General features: G+C 42.7%; 1 protein-coding gene across 1 annotated transcript in view; it reads right to left on the bottom strand.

Moving 5' to 3' along the window:
* Positions 1-6626, bottom strand: part of Naf1 (nuclear assembly factor 1 ribonucleoprotein) — a 29783-nt gene extending 23157 nt beyond the window's left edge. Inside the window, 3 exon segments of the mRNA XM_028883862.2 lie at positions 2858-3020; positions 6284-6449; positions 6452-6626. Coding sequence (XP_028739695.1) covers positions 2858-3020; positions 6284-6449; positions 6452-6575 — 453 coding nt within the window. The 5' untranslated portion in view covers positions 6576-6626.
* Positions 6627-22117: the final 15491 nt, after the last annotated feature.

Here is a 22117-nt window from a genome sequence, read left to right as displayed (position 1 = left end):
TCATGCTGTATCATAAGCATAATTACGGGATTGTCCCTATTGAGTATTGTTCACTTTTTATCCTCATAAGCACTGAAGTCACAATTTTAAAATGAAGCCTTTCAGGTTTTCAGACAAGAAAATAAGCAATAATGTATAAAGCTTATTGTAGTTCATAGATTAGAACATCACACCATATCTAATGTTTTTAATAAATCAAATTTTCAATTACTTTTTTTTATTTGAGTGAAGAGCTCAGAGCATAAGTTTTTGAGAAATTTTTCAAAAGGAATCGATTTTTCTAATTCAATGACACACAGTCAATGCTATGGGGCTTAACATAGCTCCAAGGCTGCAATGCACATGGTGTTCTACATTCATACAGATTCTATAAAAGCCTCTCAGCATTCAAAGGTTTACACTGAAGAAATGCAATTAGTTAAATCACACATCAGAGCCTGTAACTGATACATCATCCAGAGTGCCCTTTTCAGTTCCTCTATGGCTCACTAATCTCTTTTTCCTGTTCCCTTAACCACCTCCCTCCACAGCTTCTGTTTTTGAGACAACATCTATACAGCTCAGGCTGACTCTTAGGACTACAAGCATGTACTGATGACAGGATTTGGCTATCATCCAATTCAAAACAAAAAAACCTGCCCCTAAGGTATAGCTTTGAAAGAATAAGTTCCAAGTTACTTCACTGTAACTCCCAGATTGTCCCTCACAAGAAACTCTTGGCACCAGAAACACCCTGGCTTTCTGATTTCTAACAAGTTGCATACTAATAATGAGATATGCTGAAGATGGAACTCAAAACCTAAACATGAAATTCATTTGCTTAATGCATACCTTATACACATAGACTAAATGTAATCTTACACAGTTTTTCAAATAACTTTGTTCATGAAACAAAAGATTCATGCCAATACTCAAAAAGTTTCAGATTTTCAGTTAAGGATGCTCAACCTATAGCCAGATCACTGAGTTTAAGTTTTCAAATAGGAAAGACTTAAGTAGACTGAGTTGGAGGCAGCATTCTTGCTTGAAAGCAGACTGACAGGAAGTAAAGAGAAGCTCTGCACATCTGTAGAGAACACTCAAAAGATGAAATATGTCAAAAGCAGATAGGACATAACATTGCAAGAAACATGGCATGTCCATAATCTAGACATCCCTAAGACTTACACAAACTATTTGGAGCACTTAGCAAAAACAACCGATTTTCTTCAGAACTTCGCTAGGTATTAAATAAACTGCATGTATCCAGCAGCTTCATGCTAAGATATGCAATTAACACTGCCTCCTGACCTATCTAGCCAAAGATCCTGTCTGATTTCTCATGAATGTCTGAGTATTCTATTTAGAAAAACACCCTCCTACCCAATATTTTGCATTAAATTTCAAAGGACTCCCAATATTAAGAAATTCAGACTAAATAAGGCAAATAAAACTATACAGATAAAACTCTAAAATATTGTGGTCTCCTATTTGTTGGTTTTATAATCTGAGAATTACTGAAAGATCATCAGTATGGTAGTTTGAATATAAATGGTCCCCATAATCTCATTGAAAGGTGTAACATTGTTGGAGTGGGTATGGCCTTGTTGGAGGAAGTGTGTCACTGTGGGGTGGGCTTTTTGAGGCTTCCTATGCTCATGATACTGCCCAGTGTCTCAGTCAACTTCCTATTGCCTGCAAGCCAAGATGCAGCCAGCACCACATCTGTCTGCATGCTGCCATGCTCCCTGCCATGATAATGAACTGAATCTCTGAAACTGTAAGCGAGCCACCTCAATTCAATGTTTTCTCTGTAAGAGTTGTTGTGGCCATGGTGTCTCTTCACAGTAGTAGAAGCCCTAATTAAGCCAACCAGGATACAGACAAAACAGACAGATTTCCCTGCACTTTCAGTTTGCCTGAATCCATTTTGAACTATTAACATGTGAACCATGGCATACTACTCCAAAAACCTACCATATGGCCTATGAGCAACAAGTAATATTGGGAGAATCCAACCAAGAAATACACATCCTTCAAATTCTTATTAAACTAGGTTACTAATTTGGTCTTTTACACTAATTACAACTAATGATTACCAAACTTTGAAGAAGCATTGATAACTAAAGTACATGAACTAAATGAAAAACAAGCCAATTACCCGGTATTCTAATTCTTAGACTATCCTCTTGAGCCACAGGTTTCAACCAAATTTGCCATCATCTTCCAAAGATCAGTTTCCACAGCTGAAGATACCACAGAAAACTTGGCCAACAACTTCAATCAGGTGCCAATATAACCCATTTCATATAAATCATCTTTTCCCAATTGGGATTTTTTTAAAAAATAATGCAAGATTTAATGTGATTAGGTATCCTACAGAGCTAAAAATTCACTAAAGCCAGTGAATTTTGCATTCTACTTCTAAAAGCAATCAATTAAAAAGATTTCAATTACTATAGGAGAAACTGTCTGATTTGTGGATAAAAACAGCAGCAATAAACACTGAAGGAGGGCCATGAAACTACAAAAGTAATTTTTCTCATGTTTTGGTAGTGCTGAGAAAGAACACAGCGCCCCAGGTTTTTTACATACACTAAGCAAGTGGCCTAAAACTGACTGACCTGTGCCCAACCCCGAAAGTCTTCTACAGACTTGAAAACAAAGAAGTTACCAAAGCGAAGGCAATGCCTCCACACAATTACCAGCTAAGTCTCACGTGTCAGATTAGAAGCACCCTTAGAAACTTTCCGCATGGCTCTATGAAAGTATCAAAGCATGGCAGAGGTCTGTGACAAGGCGAGAAGAGGCACCAGGTTTAGGGGCAATCAATAAGTAATACAAGTAAGTAATGTGAGTAACAAACCCAAGCACTTACATTGAGAAGCAGCTCATCTTTTGTTTTAAGAGGAAAATTCTTACTTTCCTTCTCAACTTGAGCATCTTCCTCTCCATCTGACAGCACTGGAGGAAGTGATATACAGGAGGAAGATGAGGATGAGGATGAAGAGGAGGAGCTTGAACTATCTGAATCTGTTTCACTGTAGAGGCAAAGTTGAAAACTTGGTCAAGTACTATGATAATTAAAACAAAATTTTGTTTCAAACAGGAAACAATTTACTTCCAATTTGCTCTTACTGCTTGTCTTAATTTCAAAAGCTAACAATACAAACCAACTTTGGGGAATATTAGCATTTGTCTGTTTGTTTGTTGAGACAGGTTTCTCTTTGTAGCCTTGGCTGTCTTAGAACTCATTCTGTAGACCCTGCTGACCTTGAGCCAGTGATCCACCTGCCTCTGCCTCTAGGCATTAAAGGTATGCACCACCACCCTGGGCTTATTTTGTCCATTTAAAAAAATCCCTGATTTAAAGCAAGAGCAGGGCTCCTTATAATGGAAGATCATAGTAACAGCAGTGGGATGATGACTAATTGTGGAGAGACGCCATTTTTGACGCTGGATATATAACTATTACAGACATAAAACCTGGACCTTCTCTGGGCCAACGGTGTCACATGTTATAAATCTCTGGGTACAATTAAGCATGTGACAATCAGTGACATTGACTGTGACTCTAGGTAAAGCAAGTGTCTGAGTCACCTATAATGAGACCACTTAATTCAATGAGGAGTTTCTTCTCAGTCATCAACACCAAAAATGTCCTCTCCCAACAACTCTTCATCCCACCACGTTACTTTCACCTTCTCTCATGATCATATTACACCCAAACGGGATCCTGCTCTAGCTTTAAAAAAAAAAAAAAAAATGATTGGACAAGAGATCAGAATAATCTTTATAAGACAGTACTTACGATCTGGGTAATAGTGTTGTATCTATATAAAAGAATGTCCACTTTAAGTGATACATGCTTGAAACCTCAGTTCTGGAAGCAGGAACACCAGAAATTCAAGGTCATCCTTGGCTACATAGCAAGTCTGAAGCCACTCTTAGCTTAGAGAGAATATTCTCTATTTGCCTGCTTTCTACAGACACCGAAAAAGAAGTTGTAAACTTGGACCAGGGAGGAGGATCTGGGAGATGAGGGAGGGGAACTATGCTCAGGATATGTTATATGAAAAAAATTATTTTCAATTATAAAAAGAATGCTGTGTTGACATATTTAAATGACATGATGTCTGCAGCAAATTAGTTTGAAATAGTCTAATAACATTTAACTAGTAGCATCAAAATACTAATAATTGTTAAATCAAGACGGTAGCTGTATGGGTTTGTACTTTTCGCTAAGAAAATATGCAAACATACAGAAAAATATTAATTTTCCCCCAAAACATCTTTACTGTGGACAAGATAAAAAGACATGCTCCTTAGTATGTCAGCTTTACACTGCCTCAAAACCAGGTTTCTAATAACATCCAGACCCTAGTTCCTCCCACTCCTCACAGAGCCTAACTCCACCCTCGTATTCACTACTGTGAAATGATGCTACTTGATCTGCCTGAAATACCTTCATTAGAGGCTCAACTCAAATACTATCTGCTCTGCAGCCACCCCTTACTCACCCAATCACTTCCTCCCAGAGCACTCTTCAAACAAACTGCTCCTGGAGGCTGTTCACAACTTCTTAAAACCCACTTTGGGTTACTGCTGAATAGTTATTTCCTCCCAACTGAAACACTGCCTCCTAGATGGAGGAGGGAGGCCCAGAGACCCAGGAAACTTAGGCAACAGGCCCTCATCTAAAGTTATAAAGGCAGTCACCTGCTGGGCAGAGACTTCTTGCAGAGCTGATGCCACAGCAAGGAGCTCCAGGGATACAGGTGACATGGGCTGTCCCATGAGACAGCTTCCTTTGCTCCTGTAAACAAACCCAATAAATGCATTGCCTCACTAAGCTGGACTTGGCGGAACTGTTTCTTTGGCCTGTTACTGGTGCACCATCCGAGATCAAGAGATGTCCATGTCTCCTCAGAAAAGGTCACACAATTACCAAACAATTGAAATCAATGATCTATTAACAAAACATTATTTAGGTCAGGCAGGTGTGGCACATGCCTTTAATCCCAGCACTAGACAGTCCGATCTCTGTGAATTTGAAGGGTCTACAGAGTGAGTTCCTGGACAGCCAAGGCTACACAGAGAAACCCTGTCTCGAAAAACAAACAAAAAAGCCAAAAGCATTATCTACCTAGCACACAGGCAAAAAGTTGTGCCTTTTTTCATTTCTTCAAATATTTGGTACTCTGTGCCACGAAGTCATTTCCCAACACTAATGTTTCCCATTTCCCATGTTTCACTTCAAACCTGGCTCCTGACCAGTTTCCCAGCAGCAAGGGCTCTGATTACAAGATGACTACCATCTTAAAACTGCCAAGGAACCAGGCCGCTCATACCTGGCTTGGCTCCCTCCCATCTCTTCACACCTCTCCCTCTACTAGAAACCACTGTCCCTCGTCCTAGTCAATGGCTTCCTAAATATGCCACATCTCCCCGTCATGCGTCTACCATGTCCACCTGCTCAGAACCCCCTCGCCCTGTGCTTACTCACATATCTGTAGACAATGTTCAATGCAGTTCGAAAACATTCTATAGTCTGTCTGGATCTTCTTCCACCAAGATGGACACAGAGAGGAAATGTTAAAGCATAGAGCCTCAAATACTGAGAAACTGGTTAGCAAATTTTATAGAATCCTGCTTCCTATGAAGATTTCCCGGAGTAACATTAACCGTCAAGAAACAGCTACGAGAGGAGGATGGTGGTGGGTGCATGCACAACCCTGAACTCGGGAGATGGAGGCAGGAGGATCAGGAGTTCACTGTCATCCTTCCAGGCTTCAGTTTGAGACCAGCCTGGGCCACATGAGACCCTTTCTGGTAAAAGAGAGAGTCAACTATGAAACATATTTCCTGATCCTCCTGTTTTGAAAAAAAAGTGGACTCGATGAAAAGAAAAAAAAGTAGCATTTCTGAACTGAAACAAAATTCATGTCATAACCCTAAAGTACACGCTAAACTTGGATTGTTATGAAAAGAGTCCACACGTGTCGGGGTTTTCACACTGTAAACAGCTTACTTACTACCTCTACTTGTGACTCGGCGGACTCTGGAGTTTGGGAAGGAAGTGGCAACTCCTAGAACTGAGCGGACACCACGGGCAAGCGACGCTGCAAGGCCCGGGTAGGTAGGGGGGTGCACGCTCCCGGAGCGCACGTGCGCACCGACCAGCACCGAGGCGCCGGCCCGCAAAGCGCGCGCGCGCACCAGCCACGACCCAGGCCGCCTGCCCCCCCCCTTCCCGGCTCCCCCGGTCCCGGCAGCCCCGGGGCTCACCCCGGCGGCACCCCACCTGTCCGAGTCCGAGTCCGAGGAGTCCGAGGCCTGCAGGGCTGGCGGCGGCTCCGCGGCGTCCGGGCCGGTGACGCAGGCCTCGCTCGGAGGCGGCCGGTCGGGCTGCGGCGGGCTTCCGCCGGCCTCGGCGCTCGGGGGTGCGGGCGTGGGCGGCGGCGGCTGCTCCCTGCCGGCGGGGCGCGCTCCGCCTGCTCCGCGCCCGGGCGCTCCTCAGCCGCGGCCGCGGGCCCCTGGCCGGAGCCGCCGAACTGCAGCGTCTGCAGCTGCGCGGCGGCCTCCACCACCTCCATGGCGCCGCTCCGGGCCGCCGACCGGCTCGAGGTTCGCCTCCGCAGCCGCGCGCTCGCAGCCGCGGCCGCACCGAAACTCGCGCGTCTCTCAGGTAACAGCACGCGGAGCGAGCTGGAGACACGCCCCCAACCCCGGCGCCGTCACGGGACTTCCGGGGGGCGGGGCGGGCGGCGTCACGTGGCCAGGCGCGGGTTGGATTCCCAGGAGCGGGAGGAGTCGGTGGACTTAGAAAACTCGGCTTCCGCGCGGCCCTAGGTCCGCCGGTTTCCTTCCCGGCTTCTGCGGAGCTATGACTCCGACTGAAGCTGGTTTCCAGGTCTGGGTATCAAGCGAGGAATATCATACTAGTTTCTGTAGGTAAGAATCTCGATCCAGGAACTCTTGAAAAGACACTCTTAGTGATTTCTTCAAAGTTAAATGAAAATGAAAAAGCACATTTACATTCTCATCATAAAAGAAAGAAAAAAAATATTATTTCATTTTTCTTTCTCCAGTACATTGAAAAGACTACAGACGTAGCGAAGGGATTTTGCTGTTTATGTTATGGCAGTGTCTATATCGTAGTTGATGCTGCTTTATAGGAAGGGTGGGGTGACCCTAGAATGTAGCGTTCAAATCTGGGTGTCCTTTAGTCAGACTGTAAGACGCTGAAGCACAAGGATCTTCAATCTGATGCATCAATAATAATAATAATAATAATATTGTAACGATTTGTTAGGCATGCATATTTATGAAAGACTACGTAAAATTTTATGTATTATTTGCTGACAGTTTTTTTTTGTGTGGGGGCTCCATAGAAGACTCTCATTAATTAAAGGAAGATGTAATCCAGGCATCCCTGTACATTAAAGTGTTTACAATCCAGTAGAAGTTTTAAAAGCAGAGGGAAATCTCTGGGAGATAATTGAAGTATGGCATAGAAGATTCAAGAGCATAACATTGGAAAGTTGAGATTGGTGGGCTATGTCATGGAAACTCTTCCAGATGAAACAAAAATTTAAGATGTTAGTACTAAGACAGCGATTAGACAGTGTTCAGACTTCCTAAGTAAATATACATGTATTAAAATCTCGATTCTACCATTTTTTCCTTAAAATATATAACCTGTTGTAACTAAATTTCCATTTTCTTATCTGTAAAACACATACAAAAATACTGTCTCATTTAGTTTATGGAACATTAAATAAGGTTGTATGGAGAAGAATGGCTAGTCTAACATGCATTCAGTGTGCAGAAATATGTTAAAAGTGGACCAAAACATGGGTTAATGAATAAGATGTATGTGTCATTGAAAATGATTGATATTGGCCAGGCTGCAGTGGCATATGCCTTTAATCCCAGCACTCCGGAGGCAGAGCCAAGCGGATCTCTGTGAGTTCGAGGCCAGCCTGGGCTACAGAGTGAGTTCCAGGAAAGGCGCAAAGCTACACAGAGAAACCCTGTCTCAAAAAAACGAAAACCAAAACCAAAACCAAAAACAAACAAACAAACAAAAAACCCAGGAGATCAGCATTCAGTAGAAAGGTTAGGATGAGAAGGACATTTCAAGGATAATTCCAGAACTCATCTGTGCATTCCAAACTTGTTTACTTAGCATTATTGTGAGCAATGTACTGCTCTATAACCTGTGTGTCTGTGTGTACGAGAAGATTAATGAATCACAAGCCTACTCCGAATGTTAGGATTCTGCCGCCACTCCAGCTGCATGACCACACATGCACAGTTCAGCAGTTAAGCAAGGGGTCTTGCATCTTACGTCATCAGTGTGTGATGGTGAATACATGTATGCTGTGGACATGCAATCAGTGCATGCATGGCGTAGCACCATAAGCCCACCCGGGCATGCTCACGGGAATCCTTAAAAAGGCACAGACAACCCCCCCCTTTCTGTCTCTCTTCCCTCCATTACCTCTATCTGTCTCTCTCTGTTTCTCTCTGTGTCTCTCTCTCTGTTCTCTCCACCCCCAATAAAGCTATGATCCTGGGTTTTGTCATGGCTCGTGCCTCATGACCTTTCCTCACGGTAACCAGTGCCATTTACCATTTTAAAACAACAGCAAAAGAATTAATACTTGAGGAGAAAAGATAAGTTGGAAAACGAGATATTCGTGTAGTAGAGGAAGGAACTGTAGAAGCATACACTATGCATTTTTACAAGAGAGAAATTCAGAGATAGGGAAATCGAGAATAGAGAAGACAGTTGGTAAGCTAAAAAACTAAAGTATGCAGTCTGGGAAATACTGTGACTGTAAGATTCACAGTAGCCAGGTAGCCACAAACCTGACTCAAGCATCTTGCAAGGTCCTTGCTACAGATCACTCAGTCTGACACTCCTGGCCTCGGGGATTTCCAGAAAACAAGACCTCTTCCACACAGATGCAACTTTCTTAAACATTAAGACAAAGCTGACCCTTGTAAGAACAGCTTGAACTTTTCTCTGTGAAGCCGCCATTTTGTAACTGACCCACATCAAATTCAAAAATAAGAAAGGAAGAAAGGATCACAAAGGTAGATACTCCACTAATCCATAGCTCATCATATCTGACTGTACCTGCCCATGCTGCTGACCTACCAGTGTCCCTTGCTGTGCTGGAGAGTGACGACAGACCTCAAATAGGTTACTCAGGTACTCTACCACTAAGCCACGCCCCCAGCCTTACACTGTCCATCTTGTCAGAAGACAAAAAAATGTGTGAATTCCAGCCAGTGCCTTAGATCATCCTTGACAGAAATGGAAACCAAGTGAAGAATTGGCCCCCAGGATAGCTAGGGAGCCCCAGGACCACCCAATACCCACCCAGTATTTCAGAATACTTTTCCATGAATATGATGGTAAATGAGCTAGGCCTTTAAAGAGATCCATGAGTCTGTTAATCTGGGATAACTTAACAAAGAGGAATTGAAAAGAATCAGACAATTTCCTGCTTCAAACCCTAGATGTTTGCACTAGCAGTTTTAAAAAATCCGAATGCCCAGCTTAGGTTTCAAGCTCTCCTAGAGCTAGATGCTGCTTCTTCTCTTTTTCATCTTCCACTCTTCTCCCTCCCTTGTGACCCATAGTTTCTGGCTGTGAAGTCCTTCAGTCTACCAGATTTATTCTCTGTATATGACCCTTTCCCTTTGCTGGTGTCTTTTCTTTGCATAATAACAAGAATCATTTACTCAGTTTACCCAGGTAAATGGAACACTCTAGAAGAGACCAATTACTCAGCCTTAGTACTCAAGTTATCATCAGTCACTGCCTAAATTGTTGCTCATTATTTTCTGCCAAATGTACTTATCTTCAAGTTATACTTATGATATTATGTACTACTTATTATATTTTTATTCTTTATTGTCTCCTGTTTTCCTTAAAAAATGAAGTCTTATGAATCTAAGAACTTCTTGTCCATATTATAACAAAAATTATAAAGGCTTTTTTTTTCTCCTTTGGTTTTTCGAGACAGGATTTCTCTGGTTAACAGTCGTGGCTGTCCTGGAATGTGTTTTGTAGACCAGGCTGGCCTCAAACTCACAGAGCTCCTCCTTCCTCTGCCTCTCAAATGCTAGGAATAAAGGCATGCACTACCATGCCCAGCTTTCTCAAATGTCTGTTTTGTGTGTGCACATGTGTGTGGGCAGATCCATGGAGGTCAGAGGAAAACGTGAGAAAGCCAGTTCTCTTCTTCCACGGTGTGCATTCTGGACATTGAACTCAGCTCCTCAGGCTCAACAGCAAGGGAATTTACCCCCTGTGCCATCTTCCAGACCCCGTAAAGATTTCTGAGTGGAAGAATGAAAGAAAAAACATAAAATTTTATTAGGCAATCGCAGTAAGAAAGATGGTTCACAGACAACACCTAAGATGACACCACAGTTACTCATCACTTTAAATTAATAGAGCGGTATGGAAGAAAGCCGCTGTTACGGATACAAACCTCTTGTTTCTGAGGTGGGGACAGTCTGGGTTTCAGTGTAAGAATAGCTAGCTGTACCTGTGCCTAGCTTTGAAATAGGTCACTTTTTCACAATCGGTACTATTTCTAAGTGCTTGAATGTTTCAAAATGTTCTGAATTTGCCTCCAGTACTTCCAGAACTTTCCCGCCTCCTGCATTATTTCTAAGAGCGGCTAAACTTAGCCTCAAGTGTTTAGCCCAAGGCTAACTCTAACTTTTTAGAGTCTGAATACCTGACAGATTTAGCAAAATTTAGAGAAGAGGATTTTTATTGTGTTGAATTCCAGGTCAAAGACCAAATCCCGTTTCAAAATGACACATTACTTAATGTGTGAAAATAAAATTTAGGAAAACAATTTAGCAAATATACCATTCTTTGTACACTACTAAGATTGAAAAATTACATTACAAAGAAAACAAATACAAACAAATAATACAACCCTAACTAGTTGTTAAGGCCGTTTCCCTGGAGTGCATCTTGCTGTTAATTGAGAAAGGAAGTTGGCACCTGCCATGGGGCACTGCTAGAACCTTGGGCCTTGCCCCAGACCTTCTGCATTTAAATCTGCGTTTTAACTGAATGTGGTGGCTCCTGCCTGTAATCCTAGCACTCACTGGGGAGATTGAAGCAGGAGCATCCTAGAGAGTTTAAGGCTGGTTACCGCTTGCAGCCTTAGTAAGGGCCTACTTCAACACCAAAAACCAGGCCTAGGGAAATACCTCAATAGTAAAAGTACTTGCTGGTGCAAGTATGAAGGCCGGAGTGCCATCCCTGAAACCCACTTAAAAAAAGAAACAACAAAAAAGAACCTAGATGCCAAATAATAAATAAATAAATAAACAAATAAATAAATAAATAAATAAGGAAGAGAGAGGAGATGAAGGAAGGAAAAAGGAAGAGAGAGAAAGAAGAAAGAAATGTCAGTCAGGTTTGGTGTCATGCACATTAGTGATTTCTCTGAGGAGAAAAAATGTGCAGATCTTGTGCTTACTTGTCAGTCAGCCTAGCTCTGCACAGTACATTCCAGGCTAGTGAGAATCACTGTCTCAAAAAACAAGGTGGGTGGCCTGTAGCCAGCCAGTGAGTAAGATATAATTCAGTAGGCGGTTACTGAGTATGCATTATATGTTACTTTGGGTTAGCTACAAGTTCCTCAAACTCCCGCGTCCACAATGCTCAGCATCTCTTCCTCTTACTTCTCCTTTGGTCCCCATTCTGATAATGATTCCAACTGTCTTCTAGTCACTCACTATGTCCAACATCCCAGCCTCACAAATATGCTGAGTGATTTGATCAGAGTTACTTAGTTTTCTCTGTCTTCTATTCAGTCATTTAATCAGCAAATCAACAAATCTGTGTTGAGTGTAATCCTAGATACCAGGAAGAACATGATTCAGTGAATTAGAATGCTCATGTGCTCGAAGAACTCACAATGTCATTTTCAGTTTGACATGGGAAATGGTTATCCTTAGGTGCCAGGAAAAGACTAGAGTCAAGAGAGGCTGGGAGGGTGAAGAAATTATGAGGAGCCTTGGACAGATAAAACATATTTTATTCACCAACACACTGACCCCTGGGCAGGCAGCCTCCTGAAGGAACCTAGGCACATGTCAACACACAGGCCCCACACAGGCAGGCACAACACACACACACACACACACACACACACACACACACACACACACACACACACAGACTGGCACACAGACAGGCCTCAAGGAAGTGTGCATCCAGACTTTCAGACAGACAGACACAGGCATGCTGGAAAAGTAAAGGCCTCTGACCTCAGGATCATATTTATACAGAATCACACCAAAGTGTCACTCTGCCCAAACCAGTTCTACGACGACGGAGACCATCATTAATTACTTTTAGGGTCCTTAGCCGTCGAGTGTCAGCCATTTTGTGCTGACTCATTCAGGTGAGAGCGCTTACAGCCTGTGTTTCCAACAGACGCCCAACAAATGTTAGGATCCTGCCACTCCAGCCATATGACTGCACATGTGCAGTTCAGTAGGTAAGCAAGGGGTCTTACGCCTTACATCGTCAGTGCACTGTGTGATTGCGCAAATGTGCACAGTGCGGTCACGCAATCAGTGCATCCGTGGCATAGCTCGTAAGCCCACCTGCGCATGTGCAGGGGAGTCCTTAAAAACTGGACACAGACCCCTCCCCTCTCTCTCTCTTTTCTGCTTCTCTCTCTCTCTCTCTGTCTCTCTCTCTGTCTCTCTCTGTGTGTCTGTCTCTCTCTCTCTGTCTCTCTCTCTGTCTCTCTCTCTGTCTCTCTGTCTCTCTCTCTGTGCACGGGCCTCTTCCCCAGGCCTGGTTCTGCTGCCCCCCCTTCCTCCTAATAAAGCTCTGATACTGGGTTTTGTCAGGCCTCGTGACCTTTCCTCGCTTGGTAACCAACACCGCCTTTTAAAAACCAACAAGGACAAGGACTAATGAATGTAGTAGAGTGTTTCAGGAACCTCTCAAAGAAAAGATGAAAAAAAAAAAAAAAAGGATGAGGTCCCAGACTCCTTGTGTATTTCGGGGTTCTAGTAAGACTTCATTTGCAGCAAGCATTTAATCACAAAAGTGCAAGAACATGAGCAAGTTGATGTCTGAGTCCATGGCTAGACATTTTATGTGATCTGGTTTTAATCTCCATTGATTTTGAAGTCACAATCATTTGGCGATGACACTGATTGCTTCCGGTTCATTTGAGGGTGTATAAGGACGTGAGTGGACGGGTGTACAGTTCAGCTTGACACCTACGCTGTCTTCAGTGGCGATGAGAGGTGTTCTAATGCTGATCACCTAATGCTAAGAACAGGCTCTGTGATGGATGTCCTAGCTGAGTCACTGTTTGTACACTGATGTATTCCAGCGCTAAGTTGAAGTCACGTTCTGACTTTTGCCAGTAGGAGAAAGTGAGGCAGGAGTGTTGATTTTTTTTTTCTAAGTATTTTACTGAATATGATCCTTAGTGTTAACTGTGAACTCAACCGAAGTTAGAATGACCTGGGAGATGGGCCTCTGGGCGTGTCTGTGGGGACTATCTTGATTACTTTAACTGAGGTGGGAAGACTCAGATACCACAGGCTCCCAAATGGGAGTGTCAGGACATAAGATGATGGAAAGGTTGGGATGAGGAGGTTTTGCCAACGCTGTGGCTCATGCAAACAAGTTTATCAAGGATACTGTTTCCAGGGGAATGATGGGACAGAGCCAGTGGAAAGCGACCATGCAGTGGGACGAAGTCAGCAGGGGCCTAGTCAAGCAATGTGCACAAAGGGAACACAGGTCTCAAGAGCATCACAGACGGGACACACAGTGGTCTTGGGACTGAAACTCCAGTTTCTTTGGGGGGAAAAGCCAAGTTCCCAGGATCTGAAACCTTAACTCCTTCCAGGCCCAGGCCCCAGCCTCAGACTGGCCTTCCCAAGTCTGCCCCATGGGCAAGGACAGAGAACTAGGTTCCTTTTGTCCTTTCATCAGGGCCTCTAAAAGCCTTGGATGGTGGTGGCTCTCACCAAGCTCCAGCGTTATGTTTTCACAGAAGGGTTGCTACTCCATTGCTCTGGACTGAACAGCAACTCACCAAGGGCTCACCGATTAAGTGTGCTTGCTGCTTTTTCAGAGGACCAGAGCTCAGTTTCTATCACCCACTCCAGGCAGCTCACAGCTACCCGTGACTCCAGCTCCCGGGGATCTGATGCCCTCTTGTGACATTCAAGAGCACCTCCATGCAGGTACACACCACACCACACACACACACACACACACACACACACACACACACACACACACACACACACACACACACACCTTTAAAAAGAGTAACTCACTAACTTCCTACCCTCCTCTACCACGTGACTCACCTGACTGGTGAGCTTGCAGTGACTATTGAACTTGTTGGCCGGGTACCTCTGGGCACTCCCCTAGCTCTGTGTCCTTGCAGTCACCTTCCGTTCTGTAACACTGACAAGTACAAACAGATGACAGCAGTTTGCTGTGGGCCAGGCACTGTTCTAAGCACTGTATTAAATTCACTTCTCTCCACAAATATTAAATGGATAGAATTATTATCTCTTCTCTTATGAATAAGGGAACTGAAGCTTGAGGAGGCTTAATTAGGTTTAATTAGTTTCACAAGGCTCTATAGCTGGAAAGATTTTAAATATTTCTCCAGAGGAATCTTAAAAATCCTAACTGGTAGAGTGACTGGGTAGAGAAGTCTTGTTAATCTCGAAAAGGCCATCTTGCTGCAGATCGAAAGTCAGGTTTTCCAAACAAGCCGTGGTGATGGTCTCCCCCTCTCCCCCACCTCCCCCGCTCTGCCTCCTCATGTACAGTGCACCCTGTGATATGAAACAGGGTCCCAGTAGACCGCTCAGGTTGTCTTCAAACTTGACATCCTCCTGCTTCAGCATTCTGAGTAACTGGAATTATGACTATGTGTACTAGCTCTACGCAATTTTTATCAGTAACTAAGGTAATTTTCCCATCCAAGCACTCCTGAATCTTATTTCTAGACTGCTCTGTACTCCAGTGGGAAACAAGTACATGGTGTTTATTGGAAACTCCAGAAACTGCCACTGATGACCAGATTTCATGAAGAGAAAACTACATACAAAATGAACTTTTCAGTGCTGAATATGAACACCTCTTCCTTTTAGAAACAAATGGCCCATGTGAAAGTAACATTTTCCAAGGAGGTTATTCTGAGTTAGTACTGGCTGTTGAAATCTCTGCATTTATGGGAATGGCCTATCTCTGTTATTGACCAAGGAAGAACTCACCAGCCACACTTAACTCCTGAGAACGTGAAATGTGGATAAAATGGCTGAAACTGAAAAAAAGTTACTTGTGGTGATATTTTATTTATGCTGAAATGTGATATTTTATTTGTATGTTAATAAATAAAGTTTGCCTGGAGATCAGAGGTCATAGCGAGCCATAAACCGAACTCAGGCGGTCGTGGCACATGCCCTTAATCCGATCGCAATGCAGGCAGAGTCTCTGTGTGTTCAAGGACACAGCCGAGCATGGTGACACACACCTTTAATCCCAGTACCAACCATAGAGACCTGGAGGTCTGTATTAACAGGCAATGATGTGGCTGGGCTTAGAGCCCATGAGAAGGCAGAACAGGAAGGCAATAAAGGCGTAGCTTAGACAGCAAGAAGCTCTCTTAGGAAGCTACGGCGAGGTGGTGAGCTAAGGTTAGTTGGTGGCTATTGCTTTGATCTCTACAGCTTATACCCTTGTATTTGGCTCTGTGTTTCTTATTTAATAAGACTATTTAGAAATTCGTCTACAGTTACTGCTACTTAATATTAATTAGTTTCAATTTACATGTCCTCCAGGTGAGGTATGAAGAGTCTATGTACACAAAATAACCTATGCTGACCTGTTCAGGTTCTGTGCATGCTGGCTGAGTCTCTGTGAGTGCATAGGAGCTTTGGTCATGTTGATTTAGAGGGCTTTGTTTTCTTGGTGTCTTCCATCTGTTCTATTACACTCTTTCTGCCTTCCTCTTCCACAGGGTTCCCTGATCCCTGAAGAGAGGGATTTGATAGAGCCATCCCATTTAGGGCTGAATGTTCCAAGGTCTCTCACTCTCTGCATAACGTCTGGCTGTGGGTCTCTGTATTTGTTCCCATCTGCTGCAGAAAGAAGCTTCTCTAATGATGTCTAAGCAAGGCACTGATATGAGTACAGCAGACTGCAACCAGTATTTATTGTACTGGATTCATGATACAATGGTGTTTTTCTTTTTTATACCAGTATTATTTGGTTTTACCCTAGATCCCTGCAATCTAGTCTCTGGTTTTAGTCACCTAAGCACTGTCGGGTGTGGGTTCCATCTCGTGGAGCGGGCCTTAAGTCAGATATTGGTTGGTTACTCCCATAAATTTTGTGCCACCGTTGCCCTAGCATATCTTGAAGGCAGGACACTATTGTAGATCAAAGGGGTTATGGCTGGGCTAGTTGTTTATGCTTCCCTCTTGATAGCCTGAAGAGTACCTTCCTGTAACAAAGACACCCGCACATAGTCGTGAATACTTTATGGTAGGCACCAGGTCAACTTCTGCATGTACAATGGGTTGTTGTGGGAGTCCAGCTCCCACCTTTTGAAGGGTGCTTAGGTGGAGGAGAGAGGTATTAAAAAATATCAGATAGAAAGATAGTGATGAGGAGAAAGATAGACACAGGATAGCTTTGGGAGGGCCTGAGTCAATACCCAACAGCTTTGTCCTTTATTGAAAAGGGCTTTTTATAATATGCCAAGGGGAGAGGCAAAAGACCTCCCCCTTGCAAGATTAAAGCATGCGGTACAGCCAAGTGTAGACCCTTCCAAACACCTGGTAAATATGCCCGTGACCAAACCATCCCATTATGCAGCCCTGCTAGGTAAAGCAAACCCAGATTCTCTGACTCTGAGTAAGGACTCACTAGATAGTCTCTGTGGGCTCCCATAGGCTGTGTAGGTATTGTCTTAAGCAATGGGGCCTTGCTGTCAGTTTGTGGAGGGTAAGCCATAGTGCTGGCAACATAGTGCTGGTTGTTTGGCCAACATCCCGATTAGGTGTACCGCAATCACAATATTGGAAGTTTTATTTGGTGACAAGAGATGGCCAATTGGGGTTCTGTCTCCCCAATTACTTGGCAATTTCATATATATATATGAATATATATATATATATATATTAGAAAATGGGAAAATATTTTTTACCAACTACACATCTGATAGAAGGCTAATAGCCAAAATATATAAATAACTTAATAAACTAGATATCAAAAAACCAAAGAACCCAATTTAAAAATGGGGTGCAGATCTAAACAAAGAATTCTCAAAAGAGGAACCTCAAATGGCTAAGAAACAGAGAAATGTTCAACATCATTATTCATCAGGGAAATGCAAACCAAAATTACTTTGATATTTCATCTTACACATGTCAGAATGACTACAATCTATAAAAACAAGTGACAGCTCATGCTGGTGAGGATGTGGCCTTCCTCCATTGTTGGTGGGAACGCAAACTTATATAGTCACTACAGAAATCAGTGTGGCAGTTTCTCAGGAAGATGGGAATTGATCTACCTCAAGATCTATCTATATCACTCTTGGGCATATACCTAAAGGATCCTTCCTCCCACCACAGAGACACTTGCTCAATCATGTTTATTGCTGCTGTTTTCATAATAACCAGAAATCAGAAACAACCTAGATGGACCTCAACAGATGAATGGATAAAGAAAATGTCATACATTTACACAATGGAGTATTACTCAGCATAAAAAACACAAAGTATTTATTTATTTTATGTATATGGATTCTTGTCTACATGTATGTCTGCACACCAGAAAAGAGCATCAGATTCCATGGGTCTACAGTTATGGTTATGAGCCAACATGTAGGTGCTTGACAAAACCAAAGTTAATGAGGAAGAATGCTCAAAATGAGTAGTCTGCTTTGTTTATTTAGTATCAAGTTGAATAAAATAAGTTTTATTCATATCAGATCTAAAGTACACATTTTGAATATGTGCATGTTTGGTACTATTTTTAACTCACTGTGCCAAGAGTTACTAAATTCTGACTCTTGTAACCTGCATAAGCCCCACATCTGGCTGTGCAGAACCAAAATATGCTATCTTAAAGTCTTAGGTTGGGAAATCTTGATGGTTTCAATTAGTAAGAGGATTCAGTTATTGATATTGAGACCTCTGATTCCAGCTTTATGATCAGAAGTAAGGATGAGTTTACTGGTAGAGCAGTTGCCTAGTGCCTCGGTCTTGGGTCCAGTGCCTACCACTACAGTAGGAGAACAAAAGCTCATAATGTAATTTCCATCTAGAGAGGCCTTAAGGACGTACTTCCAAAGGGAATCGTTTGCTGTGTTTTAGCCCTAACAAGTGTAGAGCTATGGTATATGTGACCTTAAGACAAACCAGATTGTGTCAACTAACCAGTAGTGTAAATAATTTTTCTGTTTTTCATATAAAACAAAAACTTTCCCTTCATTCCAAATTCCATTATAGTTAGCTAAAGAAACAGATAGGTTTTGTATTTTTTCAAAGTGTTATACATATTAAAAAGTTTTATTGTAGATTTTCATGAAAAAAAAGAAGAATCGTGAACTTTGCAGGTAAATTGTTAGCATTCAGGCATATTACGGGCCTGCCCTTAGGGTCCTGACAGGACACATCCTCAGCTGCAGCCACTAAGCATCCCTTGTGTGCGTTTGCTATGTCCCCTTATAAAAGACAGGCCCTGCCTTGTGGTGGTATTCTAATTGTACTGAAATGTGATTTTGATTGTATGTTAATAAATAAAGTTGCCCGGGGGTCAGAGCTATTAGAGCTATAGACAGAGCGTGGCAGTGGTGGCGCACGCCTTTGATCCCATAGATCTCTGTGTGTTCAGGGATACAGCCAGCATTGGAGACATATGCCTTTAAGACCTAGGGGTCTGTACATTCAGACAGTGACGAGGCAGTCACGTGTTTGGGTTTACAACCAATGAGAAGGCAGAACAAAAGACTATGAAACGACTTACACATAGGAAATAGCTCTCTTTCGGGAAGCTAGGAGCTCGCAGGAGGAAGGGTAAGATTTTAGCTCTGAGCTCTGACCTCTCGGCTTTCTCTTTTACATTGGTTCTGTGTTTCTTATTTAATAAGATGGTTGGTTACATCTACACTGCCTGGCTCTTGTCTCTTTCTGTTTCTCTTCCTTCACTGTCATCCCCAGGGACCAGTCTCTGCCCCTTTTCTGCCCTCCCCTCAATGAACCTCCCGTGTGGGCCCTGTTGTATGGTGCGACTCCTTCCCACCATTTAAAAAATACAACATAAACGAATGGACCTAGAAAACAATCATCGTGAGTAAGGTATCCCTGACCTAGAAAGACAAATATGGTAAGTAATCACTTATATGTGGGTATTAGCTGTGAAGTCAATAATAACCAAGCTTCGGTCCTTGGAAGAACAGAGGTTGGGTTATAGAGGGAGAGACTTGGGGCGGCTGATAGATCTTGTTATGAAAGACAGTTAGAATATATATTTATAGACGGATGGGACAGGAGGATCAAGTAGGGATTGTGGGGAGAGGGGAATGAACAAGGGAGCAAATAAGGGCAGAGATGGCTAACATAAAGGGCCATTTGCGGGGTAGTATGGAAATCCAATACAGAGATTCTTTTATATCCTGGTAACAGGCCAATTAAGTCTTGCCTGTATATAAATTAGGCGCCCAATTGGGATAAATGTAGTCAGTTAATTTGAATGCTCATGGGGGATGCTGATTGGTCGGTGGGTCCCTGCCAGCAAGGGAGTGGACCCCATTAAAAAGTTCCAAGGGGCAAGAAAAACCAGGTAGTAAAATGAACAGAGCCTTGAATGGTAGCTTCTTGCCTCAGATTAGGTGTTACAAGTTCATTGTTAAGCCTGGCTGTCTCTGAGCTGAACACAGGCTCCCTCGGGATATTTATAGGTGTCTTGTTGTCTTTGGGTCTGTAATCCTTGACAACTGCTGACAAAGCCAGGCTGCCTTTGCTCCTCTCTCCTGTCACTGCCTTGGATAGTCCTGCTTCTTAATTCTGCTATACAGACACCACAGCATCCTTAAGCTGCGGCTTGTGTTGTGAGCCTGGCCACCACCCACCTGCCTGGTTATATTCCACAACGTAAACAAACACAACACCTCTTTACATAGTTAAACGAATGCAACACTTCTTTACATAGTTAAGCAAAAGCAACACATCTTTGCATAGTTAAATAAATATTCTTTGACAAGATAACACGCAGCACCTTGGTTGTGGGGTTTTTTTGGTTTTTGGTTTTTTTTTTTTTTTTTTTTTTTTTTTTTTTTTTTTTTTTTTTTTGCTGCTGCTGTTCATTTTCAATTATCTGATGCTAACCCCTTTTCTAAATAGTAGTTTGCAGAATAATCTGAGTTTTTCCGTGTATTGACTGTAATTCAGCTTTGGGGTTACTAAAATTGATTTTCCTTTTCCAAGCAAAATATAAAGCCACATCACAGTTAATCAGAGGTCAATCAATAGTTGAATGGTTTCACAAAATAGCAAATGTAGCAGCTGTCAACATTTCCAATCTGGGAAAGATGCAATCAAAACAGATGTTTCGTAGTTTGTTTGCTGGATGGGAGAAAGTTATTTTCACCCTGATTTATTGAGATTTGCTGATGATTGAGTGAAGGTTCTTATAGGAAACATTGTATTTTTCTCTGTATTTAAAAGTCAAATATGTCCCTTATTCTCAGAAATAGATTCTGATGCCAATCAGTAGATTAGTTAGTGCAAGTATCACTGGAAATATAATCATCGACTGACCGAGAGGAGAAAACATACTTTGGCCTAATTAACCCCAGAGTTTTATTACCATACATGATCTTATGTTCTGATGAAATTAAACAGCAGCATTTCTACAGGCTTTCTCCCCGCCCTAAGATCCTGTGATTAACTCATGTCTCAGTACTTTTTAAATTCTTTCACTTACATTTATTGTGTGCGCACATGGTGTGAGTATGTGCGTGCTTGTCATGTGGCCGTGCCATAGATCTTGTGTGGAGGTCAGAGGAAAGCTTTTAGGCGTCAGTCCTCCCCATCCCCCTCCCCGTGTGGGTTCTGATGATTAAATCAGATCCTCAGGCCTGGTAGCCCGTGCCCTTCCCCCTGAGCCTTTTCGCCAGCCACTTCTCCATTCTTCTGCATCATGCCTTCATCCAAAGGCAGTATCCCTCCTACCAACAACCATTTTCTCCTTTCACCTGGGAAGGATCAAGTTAAGAAATAGTGGCTTGTTAATTGCATGCACCACATTTCAACTATATACTCAACTTCTTCATCAAGTGGTTGGCATAAAAACCTTTCTAAGAGCTGAGCTGAGTGGTGCATGCCTACAATCCCAGTGACTCAAGAGCCTGAGGCAGAAAAATAATAAGTTCAAGGCTAATCTCAGGTACATACTAAGGTACTCAGCAATACAACGCAAAACCCACTAGAATATTATTCTTTGTAAAAAAAAAAAAAAACAAAAAAACATTTTTCTATGCAGATGTATATCATATGGGAATTTCTGCCCACTTCTTGTTTGTCCCATCATTTCCCTAGACAATTTCATTTCTGTTTTCATTTTAAGTGCTTTTTATGTGATAATGTAAAAATCTAAGAACCACAAACGAGAGAGAGAACATGTAGTCTCTGTATGACTGGCTTAAAATCGCTTGGTATGATTGCTTCAAGTTACATCTATTTTTCTACAAACATACATTTATTCTTGTTTAGAGTGGAAAACCATTCCATTGTGTGTGTAAACACCCCCCCCCAGGCGAGTGGCCAGGCCCCACCCCCAGTCTGCTCTAGCAGCTTTCAGACACAAGTGACTAAGCTCAGTCCTATGGAGAAAAAAAAAAATCCAAGATCAGAACACAAAATCCCACCAATCCCTGACCTTGCCCCAAGATCAGGTCACAGAATCCCACCAATCCCAGGCCACCCTGGAAAGCTCAGCCCTCCTTCACCCTGAGAACTGACAAATAAAACTTGCTTCCTTCTCAGTCCTTGGATGCTTCTCTCCCCAATGGGGGCAGCC

The sequence above is a fragment of the Peromyscus leucopus genome, chromosome 17 (genome assembly GCF_004664715.2).
Source record: "Peromyscus leucopus breed LL Stock chromosome 17, UCI_PerLeu_2.1, whole genome shotgun sequence".
Taxonomy (NCBI): domain Eukaryota; kingdom Metazoa; phylum Chordata; class Mammalia; order Rodentia; family Cricetidae; genus Peromyscus; species Peromyscus leucopus.
The sequence above is the reverse complement of the archived record's forward strand: the minus strand, read 5'-3'. Positions and strand labels throughout refer to the sequence as shown.